Genomic DNA, 21988 nt, shown 5'->3' on the forward strand with positions numbered 1-21988 from the left:
AAAATGTCATACTCAAATGAAATGCTTAAATAATTTATATTACTGATAAGCATATGTTATATATATATACATATATATAGAGAGAGAGAGAAAGATATTCAAGTATATGTGTACACACATGTACATGCAGACACAAATGAACCAATTCATTGCCTATCCAAAAAGCTTAGAAATTGTTAATGAGAGTTTTGTTTAAACTCTCTCAAGCAAGAACCAAGTTTTCAGGGAGAAATAAAGTTGTCACGGGAATTGTCCCCAGGTACAGAGGGCAGGAAAGAGAAAATGGTAGCCCTTTTTTCATTGTTTTATAAAGTATACATTGAATTAAGAAACAAATACAAAATTCTGACTAAAGGGACCAAAATATGACTCCTTGTAAAATATTTATCTAAAGAAAATATAATAAAGCATTAATATTTGAGGTTTTTAATGTCATGTATGTATATTGTGTTTTTGTGAATTTAATTTTTAAATTGAAATAACTCATAAATGTTCTTCTCTTAATAGTACCTGAAAGAGATACTAGAATAAAAAAAACAGGATGTTTTCAAATAAAGGAATCAGGAATAAAATATCAGAGTTATTTAACACAAAAGGTATTACTTAGCAATAGAAGCAAATTGAGAATCCAGACCCAGTGTTAAAAGCATGAAAAAAAATAATATGGACCAAAATGGACCAGCTGGGAGTTGGGCTAGAGCTTCTGGATAGGCAATGAATGCCAAGTCAAAACCTAAGAAAAATGTGGAATATTTTAAATTAATTGCCAAGTAAATCTACACATTTGAACATTTTTAAAGCAATGTACTTTTAAAATCCCATCATGATTTGACAATGCAATTCATGAACGTACACTCTTTACCAAATTAAATTCTTAAAATGTTTTATTTGGAGGCCAGAGAGATGGCTTATTGAGTAAAAACACTTGTCATTCAAACTTGATGACCTGAGATCGATCTCTAGAATCTACAGTGAAGAAGAAAGCAGATTTCTGAAACTTGTCCTCTTTTGTCCACACAAACACTGTGACCTGCACATGTCCTCACTCAATCCCTTCCTTTTTCTCCCCCTTCAATATCCCTCCCTCCACCCATCCCTCCCTTTCTCTAATATACAGTAATAATAAATATACAAAATGTTTGAATTGTTAAGCTAATGTGAATGTGTGACATGAATTAAGCTAAGACAATTTTGTTCATGAAAGTTGTTATAGAATATTATCACATGTACTCACTCATATGTGGCTTTTAAACATAAAGCAAAGAAAACCAGCCCACAAATCACAGTTCCAGAGAACCTAGGCCACAATGAAGACCCTAAGAGAGGCAGACATAGATCTAATCTACATGGGGAGTAGAAAAAGACAAGATCTCCTGAATAAATTGGGAGCATTAGGAATATGGGAGAGGGTTGAAGGGGAGGAAAGAGGCAGGGAGGGAAGAAGAGGAAAATGTATAGCTCAATAAAAATCATTTAAAAATTTTAAATCTTTTAATATTTCACATATTCCTAGGTGCTGGCCTGTGATCAAGGATTCTCTCATCTTTGCCTCTTATCTCTCCGTTGGAGTTCTGGTATTGCAGATTTTCACACTATGCAGAGGCACACTACACATACATGGATTTGGGATATTTGAACTCATATCCCCATTCTTAGATAGCAACTGATTTTATCCATTCCCTAATCAACTGATTGATAGAAGGTGTGATGGTACACACCTGTTATTCCAGGACTTGAGGTGTGGGGTAAGGGAGGATCAGGAGTTCAAGGTCATTCTCTACCCCACTCAGAGTTTGACACCAGGCTGGGCTGCATGAGACCATATCTCAAAAAACAGTACCAAAAATATCAGTGAAGGAGAAGAACATATTTCTTAAATGACAAAATCTTAAGTTCACCTTATTCTAAAATTTATAAAAAGTAAAATGAAATGAAGTTGAAATATCTAGAAAAATAAATATATAGAATAAATTTTGTGGTTGTTGTTACTTTTTGAGACAGGGGCTAAGTAGCCCTGGCTGTTCTGGAATTTATTATGTAGACCAGATTGGCCTTAAATTCACAAAATCTGCCATCCTCTACCTTCTTGGTGCTAGTATTAAAGGCATGCACCACCATGTCTAGCTGGAATGAATCTAAGTCTTTTGCCATCTTATCAAATGTTTATCCAGAAGTATTATGAGTAATACAATTTCAGTTTAATTATTATGAGTAATAGCATCTCAGTTTACAGATACATGCAAAATTGAATATAATAAAATTCTAGATGGAATCTCATTTTCAAGTTGATATTACTTTTTAAAAAACACTGTAGTTTGTTCATTTTTTTTCTATGTGACCCTCAGTTTTAGGTATTTTTAGTTTCTCTGACTTTCCAGAGGATGGAAATAGAACATATAGTTATCCTCCTGAATATTGGAAGTAGACAAGATTGCCGGACAAAAAATGGGAACTTGGGGGTGGGGTGGGATGGGGGTAAGGGGAAATAAAAGTGAGAAGAGGAGGATGGGGAGAACTTGGGAGAATGGGATGATTGGGATAAAGGAAGGGTGGATATGGGAGCAGGGAAGTATATATCTTAATTAAGGGAGCCATTTTAGGGTTGGCAAGAAACTTGACTCTAGAAGGGTTCCCAGGTGTCCATGGAGATGTCCCCAGCTAGTTCCTTAAGCAGCTGAGGAGAGGGAACCTGAAATGGCCCTATACTATAGCCATTCTGATGAATATCTTGCATATCACCATAGAACCTTCATCTGGCAATGGATGGAGATAGAGACAGAGACCCACATTGGAGCTCCGAACTGAGCTCCCAAGGTCCAAATGAGGAGCAGAAGGAGGGAGAACATGAGCAAGGAAGTCAGGACCACAAGGGGTGCACCCACCCACTGAGACAGTGGGTCTGATCTAATAGGAGCTCACCAAGGCCAGCTGGACTGGGACTGAAAAAGCATGGGACTCTCTGAATGTGGCCGACAATGAGGGCTGATGAGAAGCCAAGGACAATGGCACTGGGTTTTGATCCTACTACATGTACTGGCTTTGTGGGAGCCTAACCTGTTTGGATGCTCACCTTCCTAGACCTGGATGGAGGGAGGAGGAACTTGGACTTCCCACAGGAACCCTGACTGCTCTTTGGACTGGAGAGGGAGAGGAAGAGGAATGGGGGGAGGAGGAGGGAAATGGGAGGCAGGGAGGAGACAGAATTTTTTTCAAAAAAAAAAAAGAATTCATAGCATTGGCTTTTAAAGTAGGCTCTATCACTTTCTAAATATTTGCACTTGTGCAAAACATAGTGTTTGTGTGTACCACTGAAATATAAGGAAAGGGACACAAAATTACCTCCAAAATCCTTTCTAATACAGGGCTTCTACTATCATCCATACCAAATAAACATAATAAAATTTCCCAAGAGGTTTCTGCTTAAGAATCCTAGGAATCCGGGAGGCAGAGGCAGGCGGATATCTGTGAGTTCGAGACCAGCCTGATCTACAGAGCTAGTTCCAGGACAGGCTCCAAAGCCACAGAGAAACCCTGTCTCGAAAAACAAAGAAACAAACAACAACAACAAAAAAGAATTCTAGGACTCCTTTTCCACCAGACTTTAGCTGGATAGTAAGCATCCTTTAACTATTGTCTGCAAGGTTAGAAAACTCATCAATTAGATTCCTTGAAAGCTGGACTCAATTATGCACTGAGTCACTTTAATATTCCTATTACATGGATAAGGTTAAAAGTTCAAACCCAATACTGTATTTTCACATGGGAAAATTTTGTCATAATAGTTTCTCTCATAAAGCATAGAATTGTGCTGAGTGGTTCGTATTAAGGATAAATAAAAATAAAGAAAAAAGTCTTTATTTTATTTTTTTAGGTACTCTCATGCAGCCTCAGCTGGTCTCGATTTCTCTCAGTAGATGAGGTTAGTCTTCAACTTCTATTCCTCCTACCTCGACTTCCTAAGTGCTGTGATTACGTGCATATGACACAACACAGGGTTTTTGAGTTACTAGGTAAAAAAAAAAAAAAAAAAAACCATGGCATGGTACTTGCTTGACAAGTACTCTCCCAAATTGAACTGTGTTCCCAACATTATGTCTTCTTGAATAACTGCTCCCTAAAATGCTTTCGTGTTTCCAGATCTTTTAGGAACTATTACATTAAAATGTATTATGTTATATGGACCAGTAAATAAATAACTCTAATCATAAGTATAGATGCCTGTAAATTAGACCAGAATTTCACAAGTGAGCTATATTCAATTAAATTTCAGGAGCATCCAGAATTGTATACCTGATTTTACAACTTGAGAGACTTCCTTTCCAGATATATGAGCCATATGTCCCAATATAGAAAAAATCGCAAACCCAGCAAACACACTAGTCAGGCAGTTTGTCAAGCAAACTACAATGGCATCAGAATAACAGTTGTTGTTAAACTTGTTGTAAGATGATAAAGCGACTAGGCCACCCCAAGCGACAGAAAGGGAATAAAATATCTGGGTAGCAGCATCTTTCCAAACCTGTAAGAGAAATTTTAAAAACTTTTAAACATGTACTGTTAAATTTAACTCATAGAAAAAGAGTATGCAAGTAAATATAAATGCACATTAAAAACTAATGAAATGAATGCCTAAATGTCAACCAACAAGAGGAAGAAAACAATGGTATGAGCTTTTTCAATTTTTTGTGTTTTTTATACTTCAGTAGTAACTGTGGGCTGCAACCCTTGCATATCAGATATTTACATTATGAATCATAACAGTAGCAAAATTACAGATATGAAGTAGCAATAAAAATGATTTTATGATCACCACAACATAAGGAACTGTATTAAAGGGAAAGTTGAGAACCATTGCTCTATAGCATTGGCAACATTTCGTCAACTTTTTTCTTATTTGACCTAATCTAAAGGCTTTAAATCAAGAGTTCTGATTAGACTCATTACTTACCAAAATTAGCATTTTTCACAGTGTAATGATTGTTCTGTCTTTCTAAGAGACAAGCCACGCCCACTCCCTTCCCCATCTGCTGAGACAGGCTGATCTGCAGCTTCCAGCCTGAGTTCTCTCTCTTTTCCTTCTCCCTCTTGGAGAGGCAGCTTCTCTCTCTCTCTCTCTCTCTCTCTCTCTCTCTCTCTCTCTCTCCTCTCGCTCTCTTTCCCTTCCTCTCCCTGCTCTTCTCCTTCTCCTCCTTCCCTTCCATAACACGCTTAATAAATATCGAACCTCACTGTGCATGGCGTGCCTATCCATGTCTCTTTCACCCCATACTGCCTTTCTTCCTGTTGAGGACCAGCCAGAGAGGACCTGCAGCTATCCTGCTGATCTAGGAAGCCCCTGCCCACTGCCTGCTGCCACATAGCACACTGCCTGCTGCTGCCAAGGATCCTACAGCATTTTTATTAATCCATTACACACAGGATATTCTTTTTGTAAAATTTTTGTTCATATACTTTACCTGTTCTGGATTATTTGATTTCTAGGAAATCTCTCTCTCTCTCTCTCTCTCTCTCTCTCTCTCTCTCTCTCTCTCTCTCTCTCTCTCTCTCTCTCCCTCCCCCCCCCGGTGTTTGTGTAGACCACACTGTTCTGAAACACCATACATAGAGCTCGCAGAGATCTGTATGCTTCTGCTTCTAAAATTATGTGGTGGAATTTAAGTTACACATACCACACTACACCCAGAAATTTATTTTTGAAACTGAATTCTAGTCTTTTGTGTGCTGTATTTCTCGAGGGCTTTTTCCCCTCCCAATGTGCTGCTTGTTTTTTGTCCTCTTTACTTTGTGTCCTTCAATGAGCCAAAGTATTTTTACTATTGCTCCTTAATGTAGCTAAAATTATTCAGATGTGCTTACCTGTACGTTTCTTCATCTGTATTGTCTGCAAACAAAGCTTAGCTTAATATTATAAGGATGTTATTCTGTATTCTCTACATGAAACAGTTTTGTTTTAAATTTCCCTCCAATTTATTTTACACATATCAATTACACATCTGTTACACATAATTTATGCTACACATATTTCCACTTCACATTATTTTTAATTTTTAAGGATAACTGATGCTACAAATTACATCAATGACATCTATTGGATCAACCATCCTTTTCAGATTGAAATGAATTGTTACCTCTGCTAAATACCAAACTTTGTTTCTTGATCAATATATTTTTGAGATTACTATTCTGTACCATCTTTCTGTATATCTCTTTCTATGCTAAAACCTCATGATTTGTGTTTGTGTTTGTGTTTTTTTTTTTTTTTTTTGTAATACTGTCTTTTGTCTGACATGAGAATTTCTCCATACTTATCTGTTCTGGGAATTAGATTGGAATTTCATTAATTCTTTATGTTAATGTGATATTAAAACCACATTAATTCTTAGCAAGGATGTTACTAGACAGCCCAACCTGGCTCCGTGTCTTTGTCTAATTCCAGTCCTTTATCATTACTGACATCAGAATTTCTCCCTCCTTCCTCCCTGTGAAAGGCCTACAGTTAAGTCAGAGATTTATTCAAGTTCATTTATTTTGAAATTGGAATTCTTTCGATATAATATCAACCAAAAGAGAAAAAATGACTTGTGTAGATTTTAAACAACAGGACTAATTTATATTTGGCCAAAAGTGTCTTTTCAGTCCTCATAGCCTCACAGAGGTCAGTGGGAAGGTAGACTGAATAATGTGACCATATGTGACTAAAAATTCTGGTTCTAGAATTAAAAGGAATACATTTACACCCAAACCATTCATGCGTGTCACTTTAATTTAACCTTTTTAATTCATTGGTAGGTACAAGCAATAATAATGATGATTAAAAGATACTCTATGGTAATTATAATTGTTATTATGAGAAATAACCATAAAGTAATTTTAATATATTGTAGCAATCTTAAAAACATTAATTTTTTCACTTGAAAATAATTCAATAAAAGCAAGTTTCCTAGAGAATAAAATTTCACTGGGTCTATATAATATACTTTTCATGCTAGATTACAGAAAATCTGTATGAAGGGAGATAGATAGGTGGGTAAATACATAGATACATACAGAGAGATACACTGTGTTTTCATATTAGATATTTTCATTTAGATGTAAATAAATCAAGTTGGAAATAAAATATCCTTATTTATTTGGTTGCTGTCCATCTTAGGAAATGAAATTCATGCTTATGTTGATCTCTGAGTATCTGTACTTGATATGTTATGCATGCATATATGATTTAAGAGGACCTGAGGTGGATGAGTCAGATCAGTGTTGAGAGAGAATGCTAATCTGAGGGAAGCTATTATCACTAACAAACCCAAAACACATGGAATGTGATCTTTTGCTATAGGGAGTGGAGGACTAAATTGCATGTTTCACAAGGAACTTTAAATGCAGGTCTGATTCTTTTTTAATAATAGAGACACAGAAGCAGAAACAAAATCCATAAGAAAACTACAAGATAGTTTCAAGGGAGTATAAAACTCAAGGGTCTGAGACATATAAAAAGCCACATAAATGTATCAAAGAGGGTTTTCATCTGTGACCAAAACTTTGAAGTTTAAATAAAATGCACACTTCTTAGGGAAAATGAAGTAACAAAACTATAATGCACCATCAATAGTTAAAATAATTGTACTCTAGTTCACATTTTCATGAGTTTTCTAATTCCACAGGTTATTAACTTATCTTATCATGTTTAATAACCTAATGAAAAATTTTCACATAGTTGGGAATGGATTAGTAAACAAGGTTAAAAAGAGTAAGGACTAAGACTAATTAAGAAATGCCTTAAGGTGCCCTGAGGACACATCAAAGAACTTTAATTTCCAAGTCTATAATAATAAAGTGCCATGGCTCTAAAATAATTAGAACTGTTGTGGTTAATCATTGAGGGAAAATTATTGGGCACAGCAAAAGAAACCAAAGATCAGAAATTTGCATTTCAACTTTTCAAGTTACGTGATAGATTTCCATGACAGAAACTGATCAACTTGACCTTGGTTACAGAAATACTCTACAATTAAATACATATCTGGTTCTTAAGTATTTAAAAAAAGAAAACATCAATGACTGGAAATCAGCATGTTTTTAATGTAATAGACAATAGAAACCTAAAACTATCTATTTTGAATAGCACTACTAATGTGGCAGATAATATTAGCATAGGTTTACCCCCTCTATTTAATATAAGATTAAAAGTAGGCTTAAAGAGCAAAACCCTGATTGCTCTTTGGGCTGACGTGGGAGGGTGACTTGATTGGGGGAGGGGAGGGAAAGGGGAGGCGGCGGTGGGGAAGAGACAGAAATCTTTAATAAATAAATAAATAAATAAATAAATAAATAAATAAATAAAAAGAGTAAGCTTAATATGTGATAAGAATTTTATGTAACTTCTAAAAACATGTAAACCTCCTTGGGCAATATCAACAGAAGTATGGTAGCTGTATTTCAGCTTATTGTTAATGCTTTTGCACAGTTAAAATTATAAAACATCTTAAGTGTCCACGATACATAGCCCTTATCTGGAAATAGACTACATTTAGAGGAGAATTATTTAGGGCTCGAGAAATAACTCTGTGAATAAAAACACTCGGGGCTAAGCCTGATCACCTAAGTTCCATGGAACTGACCTAATGTAAGAACAGAACTGATTCAAAACTGCCCTCTGACTTTCATGTATACACCATGTCATATGTGTACCATGTCATGTGCATACCCCAACACACAATAAATAATTTATAGGGTTTTTTTCAAATTTATATTTAATATATGTGTTTCTATTTCTAGTAGAAGTAATAGGGTTTTTTATGAAATACTTAGCCCATGTCAAATCTGTGTTCTAATTCTATAATCAACTGAACAAAATTTAATCTTATCTTTGACACAATAGCTTTTCAAGACAACCAAATTGTATATATTAGACAATCAAACTTTTTTCTGGCATTCTTCCCATAATCGCAGCTCTTAATTTATAGGTGTTAATGTATGAAATATTCGTTTATTCAAAAAAGTAAATCTCCAAATCTGTGGTCAAATAGAATAATTTACAGTAGTACAGAGAGTTCTAAGACTATTGTTAAAATTGATCTTACACCCAATGAGAGTTTTAATGCTGTTACATCCCTTAGTCAGATATCCTACTGGATAAAAACTAATTGTTTAGCTGCATAGGCTCTTGGAAAATACCATAGTATAATACACACACACACAAAATTTCTTATATTTAGCTTTAAGTTTTATCTTCTCAGGTAATTTTAAATGTTCTTAAGTCTTACCTCAGCTTCTCTCAGTTTTGTAAAATTTGACTGCGCTCCAATGTAATATGAAATGCCTTTTGATGCACCCTCCAAAGTTGCACCTCGTATTAACAGAATTAGGAGAACCACATATGGGAAAAGAGCTGTAAAATATACCACCTAACAAACAGAACAACTAAAAGTTAATGCCACTTTAAAATCATGGCATATAATTTTCTATGAGCAAAATTAACAACCAGTTGCAATTTGTCAAATAATTTACTTCAGGTTTCAAAAAGTAGGTAAGTCCAATGATACCAGTACCAATTTTAGGATAATTTCCTTTCCATATTCTCACCACTCCAAAAATATATCCATGTTTGAAAGTACTTTGATGTAGGGAGCAGTATTTCTAAGGTTTCTACTGTAAACAAACAGCAGTGATCACTTGAGATCTAAATGGAATGCTGTCCTATGTGGATCCTTATAAATGTCTCAGGGGACTGAATGTCTCTTTTCAGTAAACTGGGATGAGAAATGTAAAATTGGTAATGATAAGTAAATCCAGTCCCCAAGGACAAGGAAAATATCTTCTAGTACATGCCCAGAGCTCACAAAACTACACTAGAGTAAATACAGAGCACATTGAATGCTTGTTACTTAAAGCTACTGTTAAGAGAAGCTGATAAGATACACATAGGCACACGATTCTTGTCTTAGATACCACAGGGTTTCAGATGAATGGGTTGCCCTTGAGGCTGGCTATAATAACGTGTAAATTTTTGATCCTTAGATATCTTATGTTTGATAATATTCCCAATGAGTTGATTTGAATAACTCACCCAAGACACCAATAAATTCCAATGCTTAATTAAATTGCCTTTAGTGGACTTTTTGCAAGAAAACTACTGCATCATAAAGGAACCAAGGGTTTAAAATGTGCAAATGAAGTGTATAGGAAAGCTGTCATTGAATTTTTAAAAAAAAATATTTGTAGCATTTTTTCAAGAAATCACGTGTGTCATTGTATTCACATTAATTCAACATGCTGGCTATTGTACTAGGAAGATGACAATAAGTGCATGCAATTATTCCTACCCTTGAACTCCTAAGCAGCATCACTCTGATCAGCTAAAGTCATGTAAAAATACACTTTCTGGGTAGTATGCAATTCTTTTTTTTAATTTTTATTTTTTTCATTCACTTATTTACACTTCCTGACCTCCTCCCAATCCCCTCCTGCTCCCCCACACCCCGTCCTCCATCTCCCACCCTGCTTGAGAGAGGGCTGAGAATCCTGCCCTGTGGGAAATCCAAGGCCCTCCCCCCTACATCCAGGCCTAGGGAGCTGTGCATCCATATAGACTAGGGTCCCAAAAAGTCTTCACAGAAAAACGTTTCAGCTCTTCTTTTAAGTTGCACTTAAGCTTTCTGAAGTTTTGTTTTGTTTTGTTTGTTGTTGTTTTTTGTTTTTTTTTTTAAGTATGAAAGGGAAAACACAAATGTTTTGCAGAAGAGGCCCATTCCGCGACAAAGAAGAGTCTTACTCCATTAGAAATGATTAATTTAAAGGAATGGTTGCATGTTATTTTCTCTGTGTCTTCAACTGATACTGTTATCCTAGAAAACATTCTACAGTTCTCCAATTCAAGCTGCTTATTGTGGGACAGAAGCGTTGAAAACATACTTTCAAACCCCAGAATGCTGTATTCGCTAGTAGAGTCTGAGTTTTAAACAATTGCGCAAGGATTATATTCATTTTGCTTTGCTTTTAACAATAGCATTTACCCTATGTTTATGCATAAAACAAGAATGTCTTATGTAGAAAGACTTTCAAGGATTCGAATGTTCCTATTATACAAAACTCTATTAATAATTTTTATATTTGATGAAACTACAATGAAGTTGAGTCACTAATGTGACTCCCAACTTACCTTACCAGAGGACTTTATTCCTTTAAACAATGCTGCTCCAACTATGAGCCAAGCCAGAAGAAGACAAAGTGCTAAATACCACACAATTACTCCAGTTTCTTCCATTCCACATGACCGCTGTAGAGCCACTTTGCTGAAATACAGGAGACCTTTTATAAGCACAAAATCAATTGTCTTTGTTTAAAAAAAAAATCAAAGGACTTTGTAATGTGTTTCATCCAAATGGAAACTTCAGTATTGTAGCTTAGTTTTGCAACCTTTTTATTGATAGATAATGTGTGAAGTGACAAATATTATTCCTTCGAAAGTCAATCTTTGAACTTCAAGGGCCCAAAAGGCAGTCCTAATTTCAAGCACCTAGAAAAAAATCATTACTCATGATTTCCTCCCAATGTTTTAATTTCCTTTATGTAAAGAAACTAAACTTCTATCTGGTACCTTCATGTGACTCATTATGGGGTTTTCTCAAAATAAATGCCATAAATAAGATATTGAACTTTGTATTATATAATGACTTATTCAAAACCTGTATATATAATCAGACTGAAATAGTCTGATTCTTCATATCTTCAAAGAGTTTCTGTGCAATTTCATTATTTCTCAGAGTAACATGCATGGACCTATAATCCAAGTTCTGTAACTAGAGAGATGAATCAAAGTTAAGAGTACTTTCTACTCTTCCAGCAGACCTGTATTTGCTTCCCAGCACTCTCATCAGGTGGCTCACAACCACCTATAACTCCGGATCCTGGGAGATCTGATTCCTCTGGCCTTTTCAGGCATACACACACACACACACACACACACACACACACACTAAAAAATAACTAGCATGACATTTGGAAAACTTCTAAGATTGAAAATGTTAAAGCACCATACTGGAGAAAACATTATTTAGCTCTCTCAAAAAAATTACAAATATATCCACCATATCATCTAACAGTCCCACTATTTACTGTGTATTTAAAAGAAATAAGATCAAGTTGTCCAAAAGACATTTACTCTGCCAAGTTTTTCATTCATATTCATAGCTATTCATAAAAGTCAATACAAATAAACAACTTTAGTGTTCATCAAATGAAGAATGGATAAAGGAAATATATTACAAAACTCACTAGAATACTATTCATCATGTATATTTATTCTTATATATCATATAAATATAATATATAACATACACATATAACATGTAACGTGTATATTATATATCTATAATTATAAGTAGCATATTTGTATGTTTTATGTTATAATTACATTTTACATTATATATAATATTTATGTGTGTTATATTTCTATAATATAATGTATTATATATTCCAAAAATATATCCTGTTCAGTCCACATAAGACTATGTGCATGGATATTTTGAGGACTGAGTATTTGGCACTGAACATCCAATGGTGTTTTCATAGGGAAAGACCAGATTTTCTGTTCCCAGCTTTATTTTGTTTCTTATCATTCTTTGTGCTAGGCTGAGGCCATGTGGGGTTTTCCCCATCCAATTGGACATGCAGATAGGTGTCATCCTTGTTCAGCTCATGTTTTGGCAATCATGTCATTGAAGATTCATATGTGTAGCTTCTGACTTTATTAGGAGATATAATCTCATAGAAAGCTACCTGATCCTCTTGCTTTTTATAGTCCTTTGGCCCTTCTGAAATATTCCCTGAGCCTTGAGTTTGGGAGTGGTGGCTGATATCTTTATGATTTGTTTATTTTATTTTATGTGCATGGATGTTTTGTTTGCATATGTGTATATGAGAATATGTATGCCTGGTGCCCTTGGAGGCTAAAAAAAGGACACTGGACCCCCTAGAATTAAAATTACAAACAGTTATGAGCCACAATGTGAGTGTTAGAACCAAAATTTGGTTTTCTGCAAGAACAGTGAATACTCCTAACCTCTTAGTCATCTCTCCAGACCCTAATTGATTATTTGAATTTTCTTATTATACTCATATTTTATTTATTTATTTTTGTGTGTGTGTGCATATTCCACTGTATATAAATGTTTTCAGAGGACACTTTCAGGTGTCAGTTTTTTCCTTCTACCACATGGGTTACAGGAGTTGAACTCAGATTGCCAAGCTTGGCAGCTAGCACTTCCATGTGCTGAAACATCTCCCAAACTCTATAATTCTCTAACATTAACTTTTAACTAGGAATTATTATTAAACTATTATTTAAATGTTATTGCACTGAACAACTGACTTGTAAAAGATACATGTTAAAAATGAGCCTCTTCAGGTAGTTCAACTCACCTACAATAGGTAAACATTTGAATCAAAGTATTTGTCACGGTTCTCTTTTCTATTTATGGGAGTGAAAATGAGGGAAGGTATACAGGTAAAGGGAAAGGTGCTCAACTCATAACATATACTTATAATAAAATTACAAAATAAAATGGGAAATAAAAGAAGCTGACCAATGTTTTACTGTGGTTCAAAAAGCCTTTCAAAAACACTTATTTAAAAAATCAGTCAATACTTACTCCCAATACTGTTCACTGGGAAGTTGTCCTGGCTGAAAAATTTCACTACCATTCAAGCAGGTCAGGTTGTTGAGAGTTACCCAGCTTATATTCATAAACATCTCTCCTGTTACTGTACTCACATTACAGCCGGTTACTAAGAAAAAGATACATAAATAAATCAGTAGATAGATAGATAGATAGATAGATAGATAGATAGATAGATAGATAGATAGATAGATAGACTTAATTGTAGAAGAATATTTTCATGGGGAGAAAAAGAGGATTTTAATGGGAAATACTTAAGTTACTACTTACATTGCTACTTGGTAAAGGTAGAATAAATAAATTACAAATAGAATAGAGCATGTAGCATTCAATATATCAAATCTTTTTCACCACCAATTGGTAAAGCCCATAATTCTAATTATTCATTTAAACTGTGGTTGTTTTTACAGGAATAACTGCTACAGAATAAGAGGTATTGCAGTTGACACTTAGCGTTTAGCAGAATTTTCAGCAGGGAGTTTCAGCTAGCCTGTATAGATATGCTACCCCTTTAAACCCTTCCAAAACATTAAAGCTTCATCTGATGGGTATGGATAATTTCAACTGCAATATCCTCCAGTATTAATATTAAGTATCTCATATTGATATTGGCAGCACCCAGTCTTTATTACTACCATTTAAGGCTGCTAATGATGGCACTTAAAAAACCATTCTTTTTTTCTTACTATCTTCTGCTTAGAACATAGACTTGCAAGAATTACTTCTACGTATGGCTTGGCTTCCCATAAAAGTGTACTTAAATTTGTTAGAAAATTATTTAATCGTTTCAACTTATTTAGTCATTATGACAGAATTATAAAGCTAGTAATATTTTAAAAGTTGACAATGGAGTTTACCTATTGGCGATCTGCTACAGTTATCGTCTGCCCAAGAAGAACAATTGGCCCATGGTAGTACACTTTGAAAAGAAGCAAACAAGTAGTAAAGGCTGTAGGCGATTATGACGTTGTAATAGATTGTCACAAAAATGGATATCAGGACCATTGTGATTCCGACACCTGGAAAACAAAACCGTTAAAAGGTGAAATTTAATTTGCTGATCCATAAGAAGAGCTGAGTTCAATTTTCACAAAAGCTAAAATAAAAGACTCTTTCACATAAGTCTATGTTGTAATTCAGAAAAAAAAATATGTCTGAGATGGAGAGGTGTTACCCTGTCACAATGTTTCTTCCAATATTTAAAAGACACTTGTGAGTGTGCACACTTGAGTGCAGGTGCCTACAGATGACAGAGGCATTGGATGCCCTGAAACTGGAGTTACAGGAGACTCTGAAATGCCCACTGTAGGTGCTGGTAATCAAACTTGTACTCTCTGGAAAAGCAGTGAGTGCTCTTAACTGCTGAGCAATCTCTTCAGCTCCCTCTTCCCAAATGCAAACCAATTTTGATGACTGGATTTTGGAATTTTTTTTTCAATTTTTAAGAAAAGGCTATTATGGCTAAAGGGGAAAGATATAGAATTAGCCACAAAATTCACAAAACTCTATTCAATTATTCTTTATTAAGTCTTCAAATCCCTCTGAGAGCAGGAAATACAGGTACTAAAAACCTTCAATATTCATACCCTATGGACAAATCCACCAAAATTCACATCTTTATCTGTAAAACAATTGTCAGATAGTAAAGGAAGATTCTGATGTAACATTCTTAAAGGACACAATCCAGTATTTCTACACAAAAGTATGCAGAAAAAGTACAAATTCAGAAACAATCTGAATTTAAACTCCAAAAGTTCTGTTACTCAGTAGGTTCACAATGAAGTTTAGAATAATGATTATAACTTCTATTAGTAAGACTAGTATTTGAAATAGCTTCGGTAATCATCCAGTAAAGCATTCTATTTACCTCCTTATTATATATTTCTAATATTGCAAACAAATGGTTTGCAGTAACTAGTAAATGCTAAAATTACATTTAGTCTTTAAAGATAAAATCAAGACATTTGTTTTTTATCTCGACTCTTCTCCTATTAGGAGTATCTTAGAGAAAATAGTGGCCTGCCATCCAACTTTTCTCAGTGATGCTTTATAAAAGATACAAAAGACAGTAAAACAAATCTGTACAAGAAATAACTTAAAAGAAAGAGCCTTAGGGCTCAAGAGATTACTCAGTGGTTAAGATCACTTGATGCTCATCCAGAGGACCAGAGGACAATGATAGTTCAGCATCCATATTGGGTGTGTCACAACTTCCTGTAACTCCAGCTTCCAAGTGAACAAATGCCCTCTTCTGGCCTCTGCAGTCACTCACACACTTGTGGCATACACTCATGTGCACATATACATAAATTAAAATAAAAATGGTACATTGTTAAAGCTCTTGTCTTGAAGCTAATGCACAACAGGATTAAATAATTCAAAAGGTGAAAATTGTCAAATAATTACACCATGACAATCATCTTTTCGTGTCATTCCTATATGTGCATCCAGGTAAAAGTAAAAGTTAACATTTGAAGACTGGAAAGATGGCTCTATAGGTAAACAGTTTGCTATAGATATATAGGAATAAGTACCTGAACTTAGCACCTGTGGTTAAAAAAAAAAAAAAACTGTTGTAATAGAGTGCACTTAAATCCCACCACTGAGGAAGTAGAGATAGCATCTCTCCAGTACTTGCTGTCCATTCAGATAGCCTAACAATGAGCTCCAGGCTTAATGAGAGACCATTTCAAAGGAATTAAGAAAGATACATGACATTGACTTTCATGCTCTATATCTAGGTGCACATGTGTATGCGAATGCATATGTATATGTGTATGCACAATATATATACAAAAAAGCAATGCCATCTTTGCCCTAGCATGTCCTTTTTCTGTACTTTTACATGAAAGAGAAAACCATATTTTTCATGTACTGTGTGATGCTTGAATTGCATATATATTGTGAAATGTATTAATCTTCTGATTGGCAAGCATATTACCCCCAGGTGACTATCACTTCATTGGTAAGAGTACTTGATGACCACTGTCTTTATTTATGAGATTAAAATATATGAATATAATATATTGTCTGTTCTCAACTATAGAAACCATACTGTGATTTTTATTTTTTTCAATTCTCCAATTTATAGACCTATAGATTGTAGCTTTCTTGGATTTGTTTCTTTTTCTGAGACAGGGCTTCTCTGTGTAGCCCTGGCTGCCCTGGAAGTTACTCTGTAGTTTAGGATGGCCTCCAACTCAAAGATCTGCCTGCCTCTGTCTCTGACTCCTGAGTGCTGGAATTAAAGGCATAATCCACTACACCCAGCAAATTTATTTCTTTAACTATAACTGTATCTTTTTTGACCTACATGGCTTCTTCCTTCCTGTCCACTTTTGCCTCTGTGAGCATTTTTTGCTCAACTTCTATGAGATCAAATGTGTCAGGCTTTAAATTCTCTTTTTTTTCACCAAGTGAAAACAGTGTATGTAGACCAACAATCATGATACTGAAAAGTCTTAAATACCAACCTTGAAACAATGGCAGAATCCTCCAAACTGAAACTGGACCTAAGCTAGCAAATTGTCCCAGTGAACATTCCAGGAAGAACAAAGGTAAACCAGCCAATGCTAGCATAATTGCATATGGTATCAAGAAAGCACCTGAAAAGCAATGAGATAAATTTATTATTACATTTTAAAGTCTTCTTGGCACTTTGACAAGGAACATAGCATTTTCCTTGGAAATGGAGGGATTTGGCTTGAGGTCCAAGATTCATTACTTTTTGTGAGAACGTAACTTAAATGCATTAACTGAGTTTCCCATCAATCAAATGGGAATGGAAATGTTTCCTAGTGAAGTTACTACAATTACTAAAAGTAATAGCTAATAAAAAGTCTGTCAGTGAAGTTGAGAGATCAGAGACTATAGAGCTAAATAGATATACATTAAAATGCTGGCTCTGTCATCTATCAACTATTTGGCCTAAAATGTTTTACTAGCCTGTGAACTTTTCCTTCTTATAAAAGGGGGGCCTAGTACTAACTCATATACTTCCTGTCTCGAGTTCAAATGCTGGGCCTCTAACAATTATCAAATTTACCAATTTATTGATCAAACAGTGGCAACACTGCAAGCGTATGACATGTGTTCAATGTTAGTTCCCTTCCCTCTGTTCCTTTCTTCTTTCCTTCCTCCCTCCCTTCCTCCTCTTTCTCTCAACAATAAATGGATTACTTTTAAAACTTAGAATGTAGATGGTAAGTAGAGTTGAGAATGCAAATTACTGCAATTAAGTTCATATTTTTTTTTAGTAGTCACAAGGTTCTTTAGTCAATGTTAATAAGAAATGGTTTTGTTAAGAACTGACCATCTGAGACTCAGTTAACTTCCACTATCACAGGAACTAATCTCCCATATAAGAATATCCAACTCCTCCCCTCCTTTTAAATTTTTGTTTTATTTTTTCTGCCCATATTTGGTTTATGATACTTCTCACTGGAATGTTTACCAGACTACAAGTTGAAACAAAGACATAACGTTCAATATCCGAGCCAAACAATCTAGAAGTCTTGGCAACAGTTATTGAAAGCAAGATAGAGTTCGACAAATGAAAATAGGATTTCCGATATGTATCCCTCATTCATTCTGTCACAATTATCCTTAATTATTTTCCTTGCTACTCATGAATTCAAAAAGCACTTAGAGAATGGAGATTATCTATTACCCAAATGACATGACCTTAAAAATTTGAGTACCAATGTGTCATATTAACTTTTAGAAGAAAAAAGAGGCATAAAAATTATTTAATTTGCATTATCTTTTAAATTTTTCTATTAAAATTAGTTTTATTTATTTCCTGGAAAGTTATGCTGATAATTCGTTGAATTATGATGTCAAGTTACAGGGTATATCTTATGGTAAACACAATTGTAAGAATCTCAAAAGAGCCTTAGGACATAGACACCAAAAAGATTGTGATTATTGACTCATTTTCCTGCTAATACTTACATTAAAACCACTATTGGATGACCTAAGTCCTAGATGAGGGAATTTAAGCTACCCACACTTAAAGTGTTTAATAAACAGAGCTCAGAGCTCCTTTTTTGAGTCTCTGATGGCCAGTGTGAATGTTTTAAATACTCAATTAACAAGAAATGTGGTTGGCACATCACCACACACAATCCTATTGTGCCAAGAGAAAAATAATTATACTGGCAAAATTCCAAAGGTGTCCAATTATGAAATACAGGCACATGTCATTTCTGTACTTCTAACAGAGCCTATAAGCACAAGTAAGTTAAAATGCTGTAATTGAAAAGTTATTTCCACATTACTAGAATATTGCACAACTCATTTTCTTTCCCTTTGTGTGTCATCTTAGTTATTTTTGTGTTCTGATAAGGTCTACCTAATGATCTACAAGATATAAAAAATATTCTTTTTGCAACAATAAAACCACAGAGTCTTGAACTAAATTCTATTCTATTTTATTTATATTCTATATGGTTGGTGGCATTTGAAATATATGTACATTAATAGTACAACAAAATATTAATTAATAACCATTTTTGTTCACACTTAAATTATAAAAATGTCTTACTCTAGCTAAGCAGTTTCCTTGAGCTTTTAAAAAGATTTAGATGTCTCTCCTTTTACATACTTCAACTTCAAGCTCAACTTGAGTATGAATATACTTTTAAAAGTCCTATTGAAGATTATATGGCCTCTCAAATCAACTCAGAAGTACTGCATGTAACACTCTTATCAAGTTTATATCAGAGTTTTCTGAAGCAGTTTTCAAACTTGAGCTAATATCTTACAGTTCATTAGTAAATGTTTTGCTTGTTTCTCATCCTCTTTAATAACTGAAAATATCGTATACCTCTCTTTAGTTCATATTTCATTATATGCATATATAAGTATTATATATGTGTATATTGTATATACTTATATGTGTTGTATTACATAAGTATTTAGAATTTTCTATATGTGGATACAAACAGCATCCCACTAGAGGAAAAAGAATGGAAGAAAAAGCCTACCTCCACCATTGGTGTAAGTCAGATATGGGAATCGCCACACATTTCCCAATCCCACTGCATATCCAACCATAGACAGAAGATAATCCGATTTTTTGGACCAGTTACCACGGTCTGTATTTTCATCATTTTCACCAACATGGAAGTTCTCAGATGAAGCTGTCACTTTCTAAAAAAGGAAAAAAATTATCAGTATCTTCCCTTTCTGTTACAAATTCCACGGAAGCATAATTTCATAAATTCACAGTGTTATAGAAAAGAAGGGTGAAAACTCATAGGGAATTCTTCTCAAAATCCAGAAGATTTTCTCCATCCAAGTATTAACCAGGCCCAACTCTGCTTAACCTCTAAGGACAGATTTGGAGCATTCAGACTGGTACAGCAGTAGACAAAACTAAGTAGATTTCTGCTGGTAGCTACATTTATTTAGCATTTGCTTCTTCAAATTAAAGAAAGAAGTTTATAAGATGTTTTTACTGCCCTTTCAGCTAACATCATCTGAAGTTTAATGTCACCAAATGAAGTGCAAATGAAAGTAGACAAGTCAAGTGTCAAATACAAAAGTTTTTAGTATAAATTAGGAAGAGTCAACATTCCTAAGGTTATAGCAGGTTATTAAGAAGTATCAAATGTAGCTTCTAATTAAATAAAAATCAGTCCATACACTTTCTATGCTCTGATTAGAGCACATAATCTGTGTTTTCCCAAAAATCACGAAATAATATGCAGAGACAAATTTTCCTGTCCCACCAGGTGGAGCAACTCTCTCTCTCTCTCTCTCTCTCTCTCTCTCTCTCTCTCTCTCTCTCTCTCTCTCTCTCTCTCTCTCTCACTCTCTCCCTCGGGAGGGGTCCTATTCCCACCTGTTAGCTGGTAGAGTATGAAATGCTCCTAGGGTCAGATAAGGACAGTCCATTTTTGCATTCCCCTGCAGCATATGAGCACAGTGTAGAGAAAGACAAAGAGCAACATTCTGTAGGGTTCCCAAGGTACAGGGTGAGGTGCTCCTAAGTCTAACTACCAGCATAAAAGTTGTTTTTCACATCGTTTGTGGGACGTGGAAAGTTTGTGGGAACATAGCAGGCATACTTGAAAAGAGTTGAAAAGAAAGAAATATGCGAAAAGGAACAGCTACAGAAAGCAAAACTTGAGACTCCCCCGCCCCTTGTTTTCCCTCTCTGTCCCTCTACCCCTCCAGAGGCTTCCAGACCCCTACCTGCTTCTCTCTGCACTTGAAGAAGCTCGGGCACTTCAATCTGTCCATGGTTCACCCACTCCCTTGGCTTGCTCCGCCTCGCCTCTTCTCACAGTCTGGCTGAGCTCGACTGGTGGCAGGTGCACACTCCCCAGTTGCTACCTGCCAAATTGAGCCACCTTGCCCAGGGGTGGGACCATTTATGGAGGGAAGCTCTCTCCTCCCCCTTCCTGACGCTCAGTCCTTTCAATTACTGGAAGGGACCAAAGTGAGCTCTGGTGTTTCCCCCAGGTAATCCTGCATGTAGCAATTCCCTGTCCCAGCCCTAGGAAAGGGCTGGACTGTGAGCGAGTGAGCTGCGCAGCCAGAGTCAAAGAAGACTGACAACTTTTGACTCAGAGCAGTGCAGGTGCCTTAGCAATCTTGCTTCTTTTCCTGGATACCTGGCTTCCTACTAACCTTGTTTCTCAGTCAGGCTTCTGTCCTGGGGCCAAATCCTGTTCGCCCCTGGTGCTGGAGGTGGGAGAGACCCAACCCGTGGGGCTCATTTTGTTTGCTATGACTTTTTTTGTGAACAGAAGACCTCTGAGCTTCCGATTTCTCCAAGTTTTACCCCTCATTAGAAAGCTCTTCATCACGTGGGGCAAACACTGCTCCCAGAGGGGAAAGCCCCTTAATTGAGCACCTTGAAATGTAGCCAGTTAAGATAAGATTACCCAGCTGCCTCTACCTGAAAAGAGCGACTTTGAATCTATGTCTCTAGCTCCTTTCTCAGTCTTCGGGAGTGTTTTGCCTTTTACAAGGATTGCTTTGTGTGGTATTGCAAAGAAGCCAAACACAAACAAATTATTGAGCAGGTTTATGGGAAATTTGAACCTTAACAAAGGACTTCACTCAGCCGAGAAAGGTGAGGCCTAGAAAGTAAACTATAAGGAAACTTCCCCACTTACCACAGAGAAAAGCCTTACTGCAATTCTGATCACGGGTCCAGCATCTCTTCATCAAAAACTCAAAGAATCTGGACTCAACCTGTCCATTCAGAGAGGGTGGCAGTTCCACCTAATTGCAAAAATTCATGCAATCTGAGGAACCAGCAGGGACTCAAATTTTCAATTATGTATAGTTCCTTTGTTCCA

At 35.5% G+C, this 21988-nt stretch overlaps 1 protein-coding gene across 1 annotated transcript in view; it reads right to left on the reverse strand.

The window, feature by feature from the left end:
• Window positions 1-21025, reverse strand: part of Slc6a14 (solute carrier family 6 member 14) — a 32293-nt gene extending 11268 nt beyond the window's left edge. Inside the window, exons 1-9 of the mRNA XM_050128364.1 lie at window positions 20874-21025; window positions 19661-19826; window positions 17147-17278; window positions 14531-14692; window positions 13647-13782; window positions 11156-11288; window positions 9261-9401; window positions 4291-4519; window positions 604-733 (exon numbers count right to left, since the gene is read on the reverse strand). Coding sequence (XP_049984321.1) covers window positions 604-733; window positions 4291-4519; window positions 9261-9401; window positions 11156-11288; window positions 13647-13782; window positions 14531-14692; window positions 17147-17278; window positions 19661-19826; window positions 20874-20921 — 1277 coding nt within the window. The 5' untranslated portion in view covers window positions 20922-21025. The remainder of the gene's footprint in view (window positions 1-603; window positions 734-4290; window positions 4520-9260; window positions 9402-11155; window positions 11289-13646; window positions 13783-14530; window positions 14693-17146; window positions 17279-19660; window positions 19827-20873) is intronic.
• Window positions 21026-21988: the final 963 nt, after the last annotated feature.

Source organism: Alexandromys fortis, unplaced genomic scaffold, assembly GCF_014885135.2.
Source record: "Alexandromys fortis isolate MF-2015 unplaced genomic scaffold, M_Fortis_MF-2015_v1.1 scaffold_288, whole genome shotgun sequence".
Taxonomy (NCBI): Eukaryota; Metazoa; Chordata; class Mammalia; order Rodentia; family Cricetidae; genus Alexandromys; species Alexandromys fortis.